Genomic DNA, 13,865 nt, shown 5'->3' with positions numbered 1-13,865 from the left:
CTAGAAAAGTCATAATCTTCAGCTGATCTTTTCATTTTTATTCTCAGCTGTGAATTCAGAGACCATTATCAGTCTTTTGGATAGTGTGATTCTTGTTTCATTACTCAGCATTCTGAAAAACAAAGATTTTGGTTTTTTTTAATAAGTGGACAGTACATTAAGAATTGAATGCCCGCTTAACAAAATATTTATAGGAATGCTAACCATTACTTTACACATTGAACTCCTTAACTTTGTTGGTGTTGTTCATTCAGCAGTAGGATTCTAAGAGCTTAGTTCTGGAATGTTCCTAGGAAATAAATATGGATCAAACCAAAGCACTCGAGAATTATGGAGCTTAGAGAAAATGCTTTGGAAAAGAAGTACCTCTGTAGAATGTTGAGGGTTAGCTCAATTCTTACTGTCCTTTAAATTTTAAATGTAAGAAAAGAGGCAAAATGCACAAAGGATTCTATACATTATTTACCATAACTTTATGTAAATCTACAATTGTCCTAGTAAAACTTTTCATTAAAAATCCTCCATTGAAAAGGAAAAAAGTTAAAGAAAGATGGAAATACAGTGTTTTTAATTCTTGGAACCGAATAATGAGTGGACAGGGAGATTCATTGTAATATATATGCCTTTTATCTCTGCACTTAAAATATTTTTAAAAAGGGTAAGATTTTTAAATAAATACAAGAAAAGAAGATTTTACCATCTTGTGTCAAGGAATTCTAGTGTTTTCAAAGCTCCGAATTCGTTACTATGGTTTAAAAATACCTAGAGCTTGGAAATGGAATTATAAATGGTTAACTTTATGTTATTTTGAAGTACTGCTACTATACTATTAGCATTTATTCCACATTTTATTACCTTTTTCTCTATTAAAGCTGGCACAAATCTCAACCCTACCAGATACAAGTAGTGATATAGGAGCTTTAAGAAGCAGAAGCAATTTCTGAGTCATCAGTAACTTCTTCAAACTCTCAGAGGTGTGACTGATTTGAAAGTCTGAACAACTTCCTTTCTGGGAGACCTACATGAGCCCTAAGGAAGGAAATGAGTTGTAATGAATTTTAAAAGAAACATCACACCATTGTTTTTGCTATCAGAGTATACTTGATCTGACTAAATTTACTGTATCATGAAATATTTTTTCCACCTGCCAGATGAAAGCAATGTAAAGTCTTATCCAAACCATGTCATTTGAGATCCCGATTCATTTGGGGACAAAGGTCACCCAAACACAAGGTAAAGGAGGGTTCAGAAATCTAATCAACTGCCCAGGCCAACAGGATCTCTCCTCAACATGTTATCTCATATTTGGTCACCCAACACTCAGTTCAGCCCACACCCTTTTAAATTCGACTTAACATCCATCCACAGCATTCTAACGTTTCAGGAGCAGAGCTTACTGCCTCTCTGTGCCTCCCCACTGCCAAAAAGCACCCTCCCGAAACCCCCGCCTTGCACCTCCCACCTGTGCTCCCTCCCATTAACACCATAGTTTTCACCCAGTCTACACATTTTATTCTTTCTGTCCAGTTTGCTTCACACATGAGTGAAGCCATTTGGTGACTGTTTTTCATTTTCTGACTTATTTTACTTAGCATAGTCAACGCACAGTGGGTAGGGCGTTTGCCTTGCATGCAGCCAACCTGGGTTTGATTCCCCCATTCCTCTCGGAGAGCCCAGCAAGCAACCAAAAGCATCCTGCCCTCACAGCAGAGCCTGGCAAGTTACCTGTGGCGTATTGAATATGCCAAAAACAGTAACAATAAGTCTCATAATGGAGATGTTACTGGTGCCCGCTCGAGCAAATCAATGAACAACGGAAGGACAGGACAGTGACAGTAACAGTCAGCACACATTCCATCCACTTGGTTCTAGGAGGCATGGCTCATCCTTTTTAAATGACAGGGCAAGAGTCCAGTGAGTACGTAGACCCCAGCAGCTCTGTCCAGTTCTCTGCTGATGGTCAGTTAGTTTGGTTCTTTATTTTGACTCTTGTGTTAATATGACTGTGGACATGGCACTGTGAGCATCCATTTGACTTTGCCTTTGCATATCCTTCAGATAAATGCCTGGGAATGGTACCACTCAGTCATACGTTGTTTCTATTTTTTTTTTAAGGAAAATCATACCCTTTTTCATAGAGGGTACAACAATTTTCATTCTTACACGTAGGGTATGGGAGTTCCTCTCTCTCCATATCCTCACCCAAACTCATTACCAATCTTTCTGACATAGGCCATTTTGACAGGTGTGGCATGATATATCACCTTTGTGGTTTTGGTTTGATAATCCCTTATTATAAGTGACGTTTCACATTTCCCTTATCTCTGTGACCATCTCAATGTCTTCTTTATGTCTCTTCAGATAGTTTTGCAGCTTAATGTAAAAAAATAAATAAAAATTCACATAGCTCAGCGACCAAAAAGACATTACAGTTTGGACTGCCTGTGAGCAGAACCGGCCTTCCACAGACCCCAGACAATGAGTTTTCCTTTGCATATTTATTGCAGGACGAAAGCCAGGGTGTGTTGCCATGAGAACTGGGATTTCAGGGGGCTTGTGGGATGTCTTGAGATGTGAAGAAAAGGCAAAATTTGTGTGCAAACACTGGGCAGAAGGAGTAACTCGCCCGCCTGAACCCACAACAACTCCTGAACCCAGATGCCCGGAGAATTGGGGCTCTAGCGGTAAAACAAGATTGTGTTACAAGGTAAGAACCTGTTCCTAGGATAATTGTGCCCATGCTTCCGCCTACAGTATCACCAGAGGCATGAAAATAAAATATGATCAAAGAGAGGTGGATTGATTTGATTTGGAATAGGTCCTGGGTGGATGCTCATGACCAGCTACATTTGCAAATGAAACAACACACACACACAAACACACAAAAACAAACAGCTCCAAAGAAGCCTCTGAATTTGTCATCACCACCTTCTTTCTGCTCCCTATCCTGCCTCCGTCAGGTTCTCTTTCTTGTCTTAGTTTGAGTTCATGCTTCTTTGTATACTTAAGAAAATTTTACTTTCTGTTGCCTCTCATGCTGTCCGAATATATCCCATTTTTTGCCCCCTTCTGAGGTTAATTGATAACTGCAGCAATGGCTCATATATATATGTATGTATATACATATATATATCTTAGAGGTGACACTTTATCTTCCTTCCCTGTGCCCATATAGAGCCCCTGATTGTCATGTTAGATGAGAGATGAAGAAGACATGGCTAGGTAGAGGTAACTGGGCTTTTAACACCATTTAAATAACTTTGATATTCTACTATTAATTTGTGGACTGGAGCCATAGCACAGTGGGTAGGGTGTTTGCCTTGCATGCGGCTGACCCTTGTTCGATTCCTCCATCTCTCTCAGAGAGCCCGGCAAACTACCGAGACTATCCCGCCCACAGAGCAGAGCCTGGCAAGCTACCTGTGACATATTAGATATGCCAAAAACAGTAACAACAAGTCTTACAATGGAGGTGTTACTGGTGCCCGCTCAAACAAATTGAACAACTGGATGACAGTGCTAGAGTGCTACTATTTATTTATACATTTCCTAGATCAGACCATCATTTTCTTGTACATAGTCAAGTTCACAAATAAATAGCCCAGTTAAGAATCTAGATCTTTTCTCTTAAGCCTTAAAGCTTTGTAACTTTCAACATGGTGATTCAATAAAAAAATAAATTAAAAAAAAAGAATCTAGATCTTTTCTCTCTTAGAAAAGATCTTTTCTCTCTTTTCCTTATAAGGAAAAGTTAGATTTAGTTATGGATATAAATGTTTTCTCTGATTGATACTTTTATTCTCTGATCCTTTGTTCTCAGAACTACTTTAATCCAGTCCTTCGGTAGAAGGACATAAGGTTTTTGTAAGACATTAAGATATACCAGAGAAGAACTTGAGTTAGTATGTCAGAAAGAGATTATTTAGTCTTCTCAAACTAAAGGGGCATACTACTTGTTAAACTGGTAATGACCAGTAGCAGTAATAAAACCTGATGAGTCATTTAATCCATAATAGTCTACTAACTACTAACATAGTTACTTACAAGAATGTATTTGGGTTGAGACAAGAAAAGACTTTGTAAATGGCTCCATTGAGGAGTAATAGAGCAAATCAGTATTGCACTGTTGTCTACAGATACTTGAGTTACTAAGGAAAGACCAGGTTTACCCACGTACCTGAGAGTAGTCTTTGAGATCTGTTCTAGAACTCAGAGAGAAGCAGAATTCTCTGTAGCTGGGAAGTAAAACAAATATTCTAGTAGACATTATCCAGTGAAAGCCCAACACACCCCCAAATATGTTCTTTGCTAGCAATTATGTGATTTTAAATGTCTTTGGGGTAGGCGTTGGTTGCAAATTTATGCAATATCTTTGTATCTCTTAAGATTTGGCAATTATTAATAAGTCCATCTGATCGTAAATTGATTTTAGAAAATAAGAGCTTATATAATAGTCTAGCAAGTTGAAGTGCTTTTCAGCATTTTGGGATTTATTGAAGTAGAAACACACTCAAGACTCCTTTGTGGGGCTGGAGCAATAGCACAGTGGGTAGGGCATTTGACTTGCATGCAACCGACCTGTGTTCAATTCCCAGCATCCCATATGGTCCCCTGAGCACCACCGGGGGTAATTCCTGAGTGTAGAGCCAGGAATAATCACTGTGTATCGCAGGGTGTGACCTCAAAAAGCAAAAAAAAAAAACAAAAAGACTCCTTTGTTTAGATGGTTCAGATTCAGGGCACAGGAAGGCTTCCATAAGTTACTTAATGCCATCTGGCCAGATGTAGACCATTGCAAGTAGACTTCTTTCCACTGTCTGTGGTAATGAGAGCCATCAACTCACAGGAGACAAGGGGGGAAATGATGAAAGCTGGCAGATGCCAAGAGGAGAGAGAAAGAGAGAGAGAGAGATAGACAGAGATAGAGAGATAGAGACAGAGACAGAGAGAGAAGAAAAGTGCCTGTCATAGAGGTGTGTGAGGGTGATGGTGGGAGGGGAAACTGGGGACATTAGTGGTGGGAATTGTATACTGTTGAAGGGACAGGTGTTGAAACATTATATGACTGAAATCCAATCAAAAGCAACTTTGTAACTGTGTATCTCACTGTAATTCAATAAAAAAGAAAGTTGGCAGATGCAAGGAGCACCTATTCTATTTGCACACTAATAGGTATTTCCAGGCTGTCACTGTGGATTTGATATCATTGTAGTACTGTGGAGAATATGAAAGATTCTTTATACTATGTAGGCATTCACTTTAGTCAATAACTCGTTTTTACTTTTACTACCTTTTTTTGTATTGAGGTAACTCTTCAGTATAATGTAAGTTTCAGATGTGCATCATCGAAAATCAACATGTGCTTCCTCTGTCAACTATTCACCAACTTTTCCCCTTTCCCTTCAACCACAGGTTGATTTTATAATCTAAACATTTATCGTTGTTTTATTTCATTTATCTGGTTTTTTTTAACCTGTACTTAACCTAGGAGTAAATGATGTGTTTATATGTCTCTGGTTTATTTAACCAGCACAATACTCTGTCATTCCATTATTCTTGTTGCAAATGGCAGGACTTTTTTAATTAAAAAATAACTGAATGCTTTACCATTGTTTCTGCCTGCCTGTCTATCTATCTATCTATCTATCTATCTATCTATCTATCTATCTACCTGTCTATCTCATCTTTATCCATATTTCAATTGGCACCTAGGTTGTTTCCAGTTTGTGGTTATTGTAAATAATGAAATAAATTCAGAGATTCCTATATCACTTTAGACTAGCCCATTAAAAATGTATTTATTTATTTTTAGTTAACGCATCTTTTAAAATGCTCTGCCAGATGAGTATTGTGGCATGTGCTCCAGTAAGTGCTAAAAAATGCAACATAGGGAGTAAACTACAAAGCAGTTTTGAAAGAAACTCCCAACAATTATGGAAAGGCAGCTGTCACTTGGCTGGCGGTTATATCAGCTAGACAGGATCCCAAACATGGCACAATTTTACAAATATTATTTTCCCTATAAATTCCCTATTTATGTTTTCTTTCTTTGCATCAAACTTTCTTTTACTTTTATGTCGCAAAGCGGCCGCGCAACACATCATAAGACACTTCTCGGTATATATACAGTGAGAGGTATATGGGAAGAGCCTGGCAAGCTCCCCGTGGCGTATTCGATATGCCAAAAACAGTAACGATAACAGGTCTCATTCCCCTGACCCTGAAAGAGCCTGCAATCATTGGGAAGGACGAGTAAGGAGAGGTTGCTGAAATCTCAGGGCTGGGAAGACTAGAGATGTTACTGGCACCCGCTCGAGTAAATCGACAAACAATGGGATGACAGTGATACAGTGATTCTTTGCATCAAAAGTTTCTTTTACTTTTTCTCATCTCAGTGCCCTATTTGCCCTTAACTGAATTGATTCTGTTTTCTGTGATTACATGTCCAACCTAAATGCCAAAGCTTTTGAGATTTTGCTCCAGTGTCTCCTATACTATAAAAGAGCCCTAAGTAATGTTTTCTCAACAAAACATCCCTCAAATTTTACTACCCAAACATTCACGCATGGATAATTTTTAGCCAAGGGAAAACATTGGCTTGGACCATTAAAGTGTCTGTCTGAATCTCATCTTATTTTTATTGATTAGTGAAACTGTATAATACAAATAACTTCTACAACTATGTCATCTTTAGCTGTATACAAAAGGAAAGCATGAGAAGAAAACATGGTTTGAATCTCGAGATTTTTGTAGAGCTATGGGTGGTGATCTGGCCAGTATCAATAATAAAGAGGAACAGCAAGCAATATGGCGATTAATAACGTAAGTACCATTCCTGTCTAATTTCCTTTCCCCGTTTATTTTGAACATTGTTGACTTATGAATCTACTTCTAGTATGTAGATAATATGCCATCAAAAACCCGCAGGTCTTTTTTGATGTAGCTTTGCTCCTATTTGTTTTAGTTTCATAAGTATAAATTCAGCCATGAATTGCTTTATAAAAGTACGAGTTGCTTAATATATATTGTTAAATGAATTGTTATCTCAGTGCTTTACAACTGTTTATTTGCAGCTAGTGGGCTAATGAGTAAATCTCAATTGGTTAGAGTAATGGGGTCAAGCTTGTGTTCAGGGTTTGATCAAGCTGTGTGCAAGGCAAAGCAAGTGCCTCACCCTCTGTACTGTATTGCCTTGCTTGACCTTGCAGCTTTCTAATATTGTTAGTATTCAAAGATAACCAAACATTCTATCACAACAGCCTAAGCTTTCTGCATGTCTTGTACGTTTTAGGAGTAGCGGAAACTACCATGAGGTGTTTTGGTTGGGACTGACATACGGAAGTCCTACCGAGGGCTTCACTTGGAGCGATGGCTCTCCTGTGAGTAATTTGGCTTAATAATTTATTTTCTTACATTGTTGTGTTTAATTCTGATATTACTTGTCAGCTTGATCCAAGTTTTTGGTAAGAAAGCTCATTGTGATAACTAGAGACATTTTCCTATAAAAAATGATTTTTTTAAATGACTATGAATCTGTTCCTGCCCAGTTTAGTGTTTCTTTACCCCAAAGTCTGTTTGGTTGAAAACCAATGGGAGTGGAAACTCATTCCACGAGTTTATAGAAAACAGTAGCTTCATTCTACCATGCCAACGTGATGTGGAAGTAGGAACTTTAGATAGTGTTTGAAGTACAATTACTTAACCATGTCTTTATAGTAATAAATATATGGAGGTTGATTCTAAAATTTTTACTAACATAAATCACCTATGTCACCTGTCATCCTGTTGCTCATCAATTTGCTTGAGCTGGTGTCAGTAAGGTCTCCATTCGTCCCTGTAGCGTGCTAGTGTAGTCCAATGGTGTCTGCTCACTCCAGGGACACAAAGACCATTATTGTTACTGTTTTGGCATATCAAATACACCAAGGGTAGCTTGCCAGACTCTGTCATGTGGCCGGATACTCTTGGTAGCTTGCTGGGCTTTCTGAGAGGGACAGAGGAATCGAACCCCGGTTGACCGCATGCAAGGTGACCTTCGAGGTTTTTGGGGTGGCCTCTAATCGCCCTTACAGGTGCTCCTAGTCTCCTGAATGCAAGCTTTTGGTCTACTGTCATGTTGTAATGATCTGCATGCTGACAAACACACCACACACCTTGTACATGGATGTGCTGCTCTCGTACAGAAAGTACTAGTCAGATCAACACAGTCGATGCAAGGAGTCTAGCCTTGTACCTGCCTGCATCTCTGGGCAGCACCTGCGTCACATTCTCCCGGGAGCTTTGTTTTATAGTCTCTGGATCTTGGCAGTTGATGAGATTACATGGCGCTGGGGGCAGTTTGTGGGTGTAACTGCCAAGTTACTGGAAAACTGGGGATCTGGGTGGAGGAGGCCCAGTCTTGATCTGAGCAGGCTTGGAGATCTCAGCCATGGACATTAATACTACAGTAAATTATTTTTAAAGAAAGAAAAAAAGAAAAGAAACTGAGTGTTTAATAGCTCTTACAGATCCAGGAGCTTTGGAAGCAACGTTTGCTATTCCATGAGTTAACTGTGAGACTCAGTTACACTTCTCTGTTGGCAAATGCAGAAGTGAGGCCCACTGGTGTCTCCAGAACCCTCTTCCTCACAGAAAGTGCCTCTAATCATGTAATATCAGTTCTAGCTTCTAGAACCCACCAGCTCCATTTCAAGGCACTTGGATATAACATGCATATTTCATGGCTCCAGTGGCATTTGGATTCTGTGCTTATGTAGAAAGATAAATGCTTATATGTCAGGGAATGAGACCATTATGGCCAGTCTAAAATTCTGTGATCTGTGCTTTTATGTTAAAAATTTCATTGGGGCCCAAACCTAGCTTTGCTTTTTTCTGTTTTATTTTTTGGGCCATATTTGATGCCACTTAAGTACTCCTGGCTCTGTGCTCTGGGATCATTCCTGGTGGGGCTCCAGGGTCCATATGTGGTGCCAGGGATCAAATCTGAGTTGACTGCATGCAAGGCAAGCACTGTACCTGCTATGCTATTGCTCCCGTCCTAAGCCCAGAATTTCATTTATTTCTATCATTGATGTGAGTTAAGATAAACTTACTTAAGTTTTGTTAGAGCCATTTTCACAGGCTTTTTTTTCTTGTGTAAGACAACTATTCACATTTAATTCAGGGGGAAATTCTAATATTACAGTGAAATTTTATCAAGAATAGGTTATAGATTAAAAAATTTCTTATACTGAGAAGTAGGAGCTTTGTTGCCAATTTTTGTCTACATATAAATCTCACATCTGTGGCAGTTAGTAATTTTACTTTTGTTTCCTGATTTGTTCTATTAAATAAAAGCAAAGAATAATGTATAATAATCAATAGTGTATTCTGAATAGGGTTTCAAGGGTTTATGTGTAATGAAAACTGTTTCTCTCCGAGTCAGACTCATAACTCTTGCTTTCAAAGAAAATCAACTGTGAAAAAGAATGTAAATGGATTTAAAAGACAGACATAGCTTTTCTTTTTCGCTGGGAGAGCTAATTGGCATTGACCTATAATAAGCAGTGACCAGATCCAATTCAATGTTTCTAATGTAGGTTTCATATGAAAATTGGGCTTATGGAGAACCTAATAATTACCAAAATACTGAATTCTGTGGTGAATTAAAAGGTGACCCTGGGATGTCCTGGAATGATATTAATTGTGAACATCTTCACAACTGGATTTGCCAGATCCAAAAAGGTATGATAACTTGATCTCTCCTCTATCTTGGCTTTGACTGAACTCCCTGACTTCTTAAGATTTTTCCCACCCTGGTGGGACCAACAAACAAAGTAACAGATAAAGGGAACTGGCAGGGTCCCTCATTTCACAGGATAAGGATGAGGTTGTGGAGTACAGATAATTGTTCCAACGGAACAGAAGATCAAAAGGCCACCAGGGAATCCCAGACCAGAGTCACGTCTCCCAGAGCAGTTCCCACAAGCTGTTATTCTGGCTCAGGTTCTCTTCCAGTGGGAGTTTGACTCTGATGCAGGATGGGGAAAGTGTAGAGTCTTCTCTAGATCTTTCACCTGGTAAGCTTTGTTAGTCACCTGACAGGTCAAAAGCTTTCCTCAGCCTGAATGGTCTTATATCAGTTTCCCAAGTAAATGCTCAACACAGAGGAGACTCACCCTTTGGTCTCTAAGCTAATAGACCCACAGTGTCGTCTTGATGTCCATGAAGCTAATAGACCCACAGTGTCGTCTTGATGTTCATGAAGCTAATAGACCCACAGTGTCGTCTTGATGTTCATGAAGCTAATAGACCCACAGTGTTGTCTTGATGTTCATGAAGCTAATAGACCCACAGTGTTGTCTTGATGTTCACAAGAGCATACTGCATGCTCGCAGCCACCATCCTGTAGCTTTGGGGCCTGCGGGCCTCTGTGCATCTGGGTCTGTCTCTGAGGTAGGAGGACCCAGGTTGTTGTGTTAATAGGAGCAGAAGCATCCTCCCTGGAGCCCAATCTCCTGCTGGCTGCTCTGTGAAAGTTCACCAGAACCACCTTGCCCCCTCTTGTCTGGACCTTGACAACTGTCCCTGCTGCATTGCTAGGGACTCTGTAGCTTTTCTGCGGCGGGCTGCTTGCTTCCTTACACCGTCAGCATAGATTAGTGCTTTCAGATTGTTTCATAATTAAGGGATAAGTGATAGCAAGTTTCTGTTAAAAGTCACCTAGCACCCAATGAATGTATCATTCGTAGCTCTCCTCTATGGACTTACATTCATTGAACCCAAAGCTCAGTATTGGAATGATGTATGCACAAAATCAGTATTATAACTCCCAGCACCTCAATGAAAAAGTGATGGGAAAATTAATAAGTGCAAAGCTCACTGTTTCTCACAGATTCCAGTTAAATCCAGTCATATCACTAACTTCTTAGAAAGCAAAATAATTCATTTTACATTTAATAGACTCAACCATTTAATAAGCGTAATAGGCTTTGAAGAATCTCTGTTCTTTAGGCATCTGAGCTTCAATTGTACAGGTCATATGAGTGAGGGTATAGTCATATATCCAAAACACATAACAACTAAGCAGTAACCACTAGACTTTTAAATATGCCTGTCAAGTTGACAGACAGGGGTGGATTGGGGGTGGGGAGGGAATCTGGGAACATTAATTGAGAGACATTGACACTAGTGGAAGAATTGGTGATGAAATATTGTATTCCTAAAACTCAACTATCAGTAACTTTGTAAATTATGGCTTTTTAATAAAAATTTATAAAATTAAAAAATATTTTTAAAGAGTCTCTGTTCTTTGGGAAATCTTCTTTGAAGATTTTAAAATTTTTTATAGGTTACTAGTCCACATTTAATGGTTTCAGATAAAGAAAATTTAAGCTATCTTAGAGCTAATCATAACATATCTGACTATAACACCTGCATAGTCCCTTCTAAATATTAGAAACACATATTTTACACCACCTTTATTTATAAAACATAAAATAAAAATTTATTAACCAAGAATACATTAATTTTTTTGTCCTTTAGGTAATGTGGTTAAATGGTGTTAACGTTTATGGTTTTGATGCACCTTCACACCACCAAAAGCCCCAGACCATACACTACATCCCATTCACATCTGCCCTTCCCCTCCCCTCCACTGCCTGCTGATTTTATTTTTACTAGACCATTTGTTTAACTCTCCATTCCAAATCCTGTTTCCTTCATTTTCCTCCTCCTCAGATGGATATAGAACTGGAGAACGGAAGGGACGGAGGGTCCGAATGAGAGAAGAGTCACATTTTTAGCTTCTCACTTTCTCCTTAACCTTTGTTTTCCAGGAGAGACACCCAAGCCAGAGCCGACGCCAGCTCCTCAAGACAGTAGGTGTCTCTGCTTCTCCCCTCTCCCTGCCCATTGCTTCTCTTCGCCTTTTTCATTTCTTGGTGGCAGAAAGTGCCCTGGGCAGGTAGACTAACTGAGGTTCCCATGTACAAGCATAAGGCACGCTAATACACTTTCTCTGGGATTCGGGATTCGGGAATCAAATATCAGGGCCCAGGGGCCTTCTTTAGTGCATATATCAGCTTCCTGAGACTGCCGGAACACGTTTCTGCTCACCCTCTGACTTCACACCGCAACCCTGCATCCCCAGACAGTTCTGGAGGTCAGAGATCGGAAATGAGCTTCACTGGGCCCAAATCAAGGTATCTGCAAACCACACTCTCTCCAGTTTGGGTGCTTGGATGGCTTGGTTGATGTCCCTTTTCCCATTTCCAAGAACTTCCATGTAGCTTGGGTTATTTGTTGATGGCATTGTTCTTCCATAGGAGCATCTCTGCCTCCTTTTGCTAGGGTCCCTGTGGGTGATTTTAGACCCATCAGTGTGCTCAAGGGCAATTGCTTCCCTCCTCTCCCTCTTCACACATACACACACACACACACACACACACACACACACACCATGTAGGGGAGGAACACACTAGAATATAATCCAGGAAGGTGCGGTGGTAGCCCCAGAGACAGAATGGGGGCAGCCCTTTCTATGTGTTTGTGTAGATTTTCAGGAGGGAACGTGACCTTTTTGATTTTGAAAAGTAACCCCAAGTGAGAAAAGGTTGGGGAACCTCTGACCTTGGGTACTCTCTCTATCTCAGGATCCCTCTTTTAATCAACCTTGCAAAATGCCGAGGCAGCATTCACACCTTTCAGAGGTCAGGACAGTCTATCTTTGGGAACTCTTGTTCAGCACAGACCCATAGAATTCCTGAGTTGGAAGAGGACCTAAGACTGCGCCTAGGGTGTGACTTCATTGGTCCTCCAGTTATGCACTGGCGCACACAAGTCCATCCAGTTTTGTTTATTTTGTAATTGAAAGTTTCAGTTTCTAAACCTGGACATAGACTATCCTGAGTGCATGTACACACACACTCACACTCACACACACACTCACACATTATATTCTTATATGTAATATTTACTCTCTATATTCATATATAAATATATATATGTATTCTTCCAGCTGTGCCCACCTACCGAAGAAAGTAAAATTCTATCCAACAATATTTATCCAACAACAACCCATGCAAATTAGCAGAGAAGAGAAAGTTGCTAGTTTATTCAGAAAAGGTGGAAACTGAGTCTTTGGCCTCGATTCATTCAGTGATTATGGGGCATCAACTTCCTGTCCCTTTTGGGCTCACACAGTCGCTGGTACCTCTCACAGTGCTTCACTCCCCTTTTCACCTCTATACACCATACCTATCAAGTTCTTGGATGAATCTGAGTAATGCTTGCCTTTCCTCTTCATCCATGCCTCGAATTTGTGTTTCAGATCCACCAGTCACTGAAGATGGGTGGGTTATTTATAAAGAATACCAGTATTATTTTAGCAAAGACAAGAAAACCATGGACGATGCTCGAGAATTTTGCAAGAAAAATTTTGGCGATCTTGTTACTATTCGAAGTGAAAGTCAGAAGAAATTTCTCTGGAAATATGTAAGAATATTGTTAAGTGTGGAACCTCTGATAAGCAGAGAAAATGCCAATGGTCCCTCATTGTACAGTTGCAAAATTATGTGCTAAATTTGAGCCTTCTAAGGTTGGATGAAAGATGTAAATGCCAAAGGACGAGAGGTGGGTGCTGGCCCAACTGGTTGAAGGTTCAGTATAGAACGACAGAACTCAGAGATTATTTTCAGTTTGCACTTTGGAGAATTCGGACCTGGCTTTTTTTTTCCTTTTTGGGTCACTCCAGAAGTGCTCAGGGGTTACTCCTGGCTCTTCACTCAAGAGTTACTCCTGGCAGTGCTCGGGGGACCATATGGGATGCTGGGAATCAAACCCAGATCGGCCATGTTCAAGGCAAATGCCCTACTCACTGTGCTATT

The 13,865-nt window shown here is 39.9% G+C and overlaps 1 protein-coding gene across 1 annotated transcript in view; it reads left to right on the top strand.

Moving 5' to 3' along the window:
- Nucleotides 1–13,865, top strand: part of MRC1 (mannose receptor C-type 1) — a 110,833-nt gene that overhangs the window by 66,273 nt on the left and 30,695 nt on the right. The window contains exons 12-17 of the mRNA XM_055147082.1: nucleotides 2,508–2,707; nucleotides 6,695–6,822; nucleotides 7,292–7,379; nucleotides 9,579–9,723; nucleotides 11,817–11,858; nucleotides 13,310–13,473. Of these exons, the coding sequence (XP_055003057.1) occupies nucleotides 2,508–2,707; nucleotides 6,695–6,822; nucleotides 7,292–7,379; nucleotides 9,579–9,723; nucleotides 11,817–11,858; nucleotides 13,310–13,473 (767 nt within the window). The remainder of the gene's footprint in view (nucleotides 1–2,507; nucleotides 2,708–6,694; nucleotides 6,823–7,291; nucleotides 7,380–9,578; nucleotides 9,724–11,816; nucleotides 11,859–13,309; nucleotides 13,474–13,865) is intronic.

Source organism: Sorex araneus, chromosome 9 (assembly GCF_027595985.1).
Source record: "Sorex araneus isolate mSorAra2 chromosome 9, mSorAra2.pri, whole genome shotgun sequence".
NCBI lineage: Eukaryota > Metazoa > Chordata > Mammalia > Eulipotyphla > Soricidae > Sorex > Sorex araneus.
This window is presented reverse-complemented; position numbering and strand designations above follow the sequence as displayed.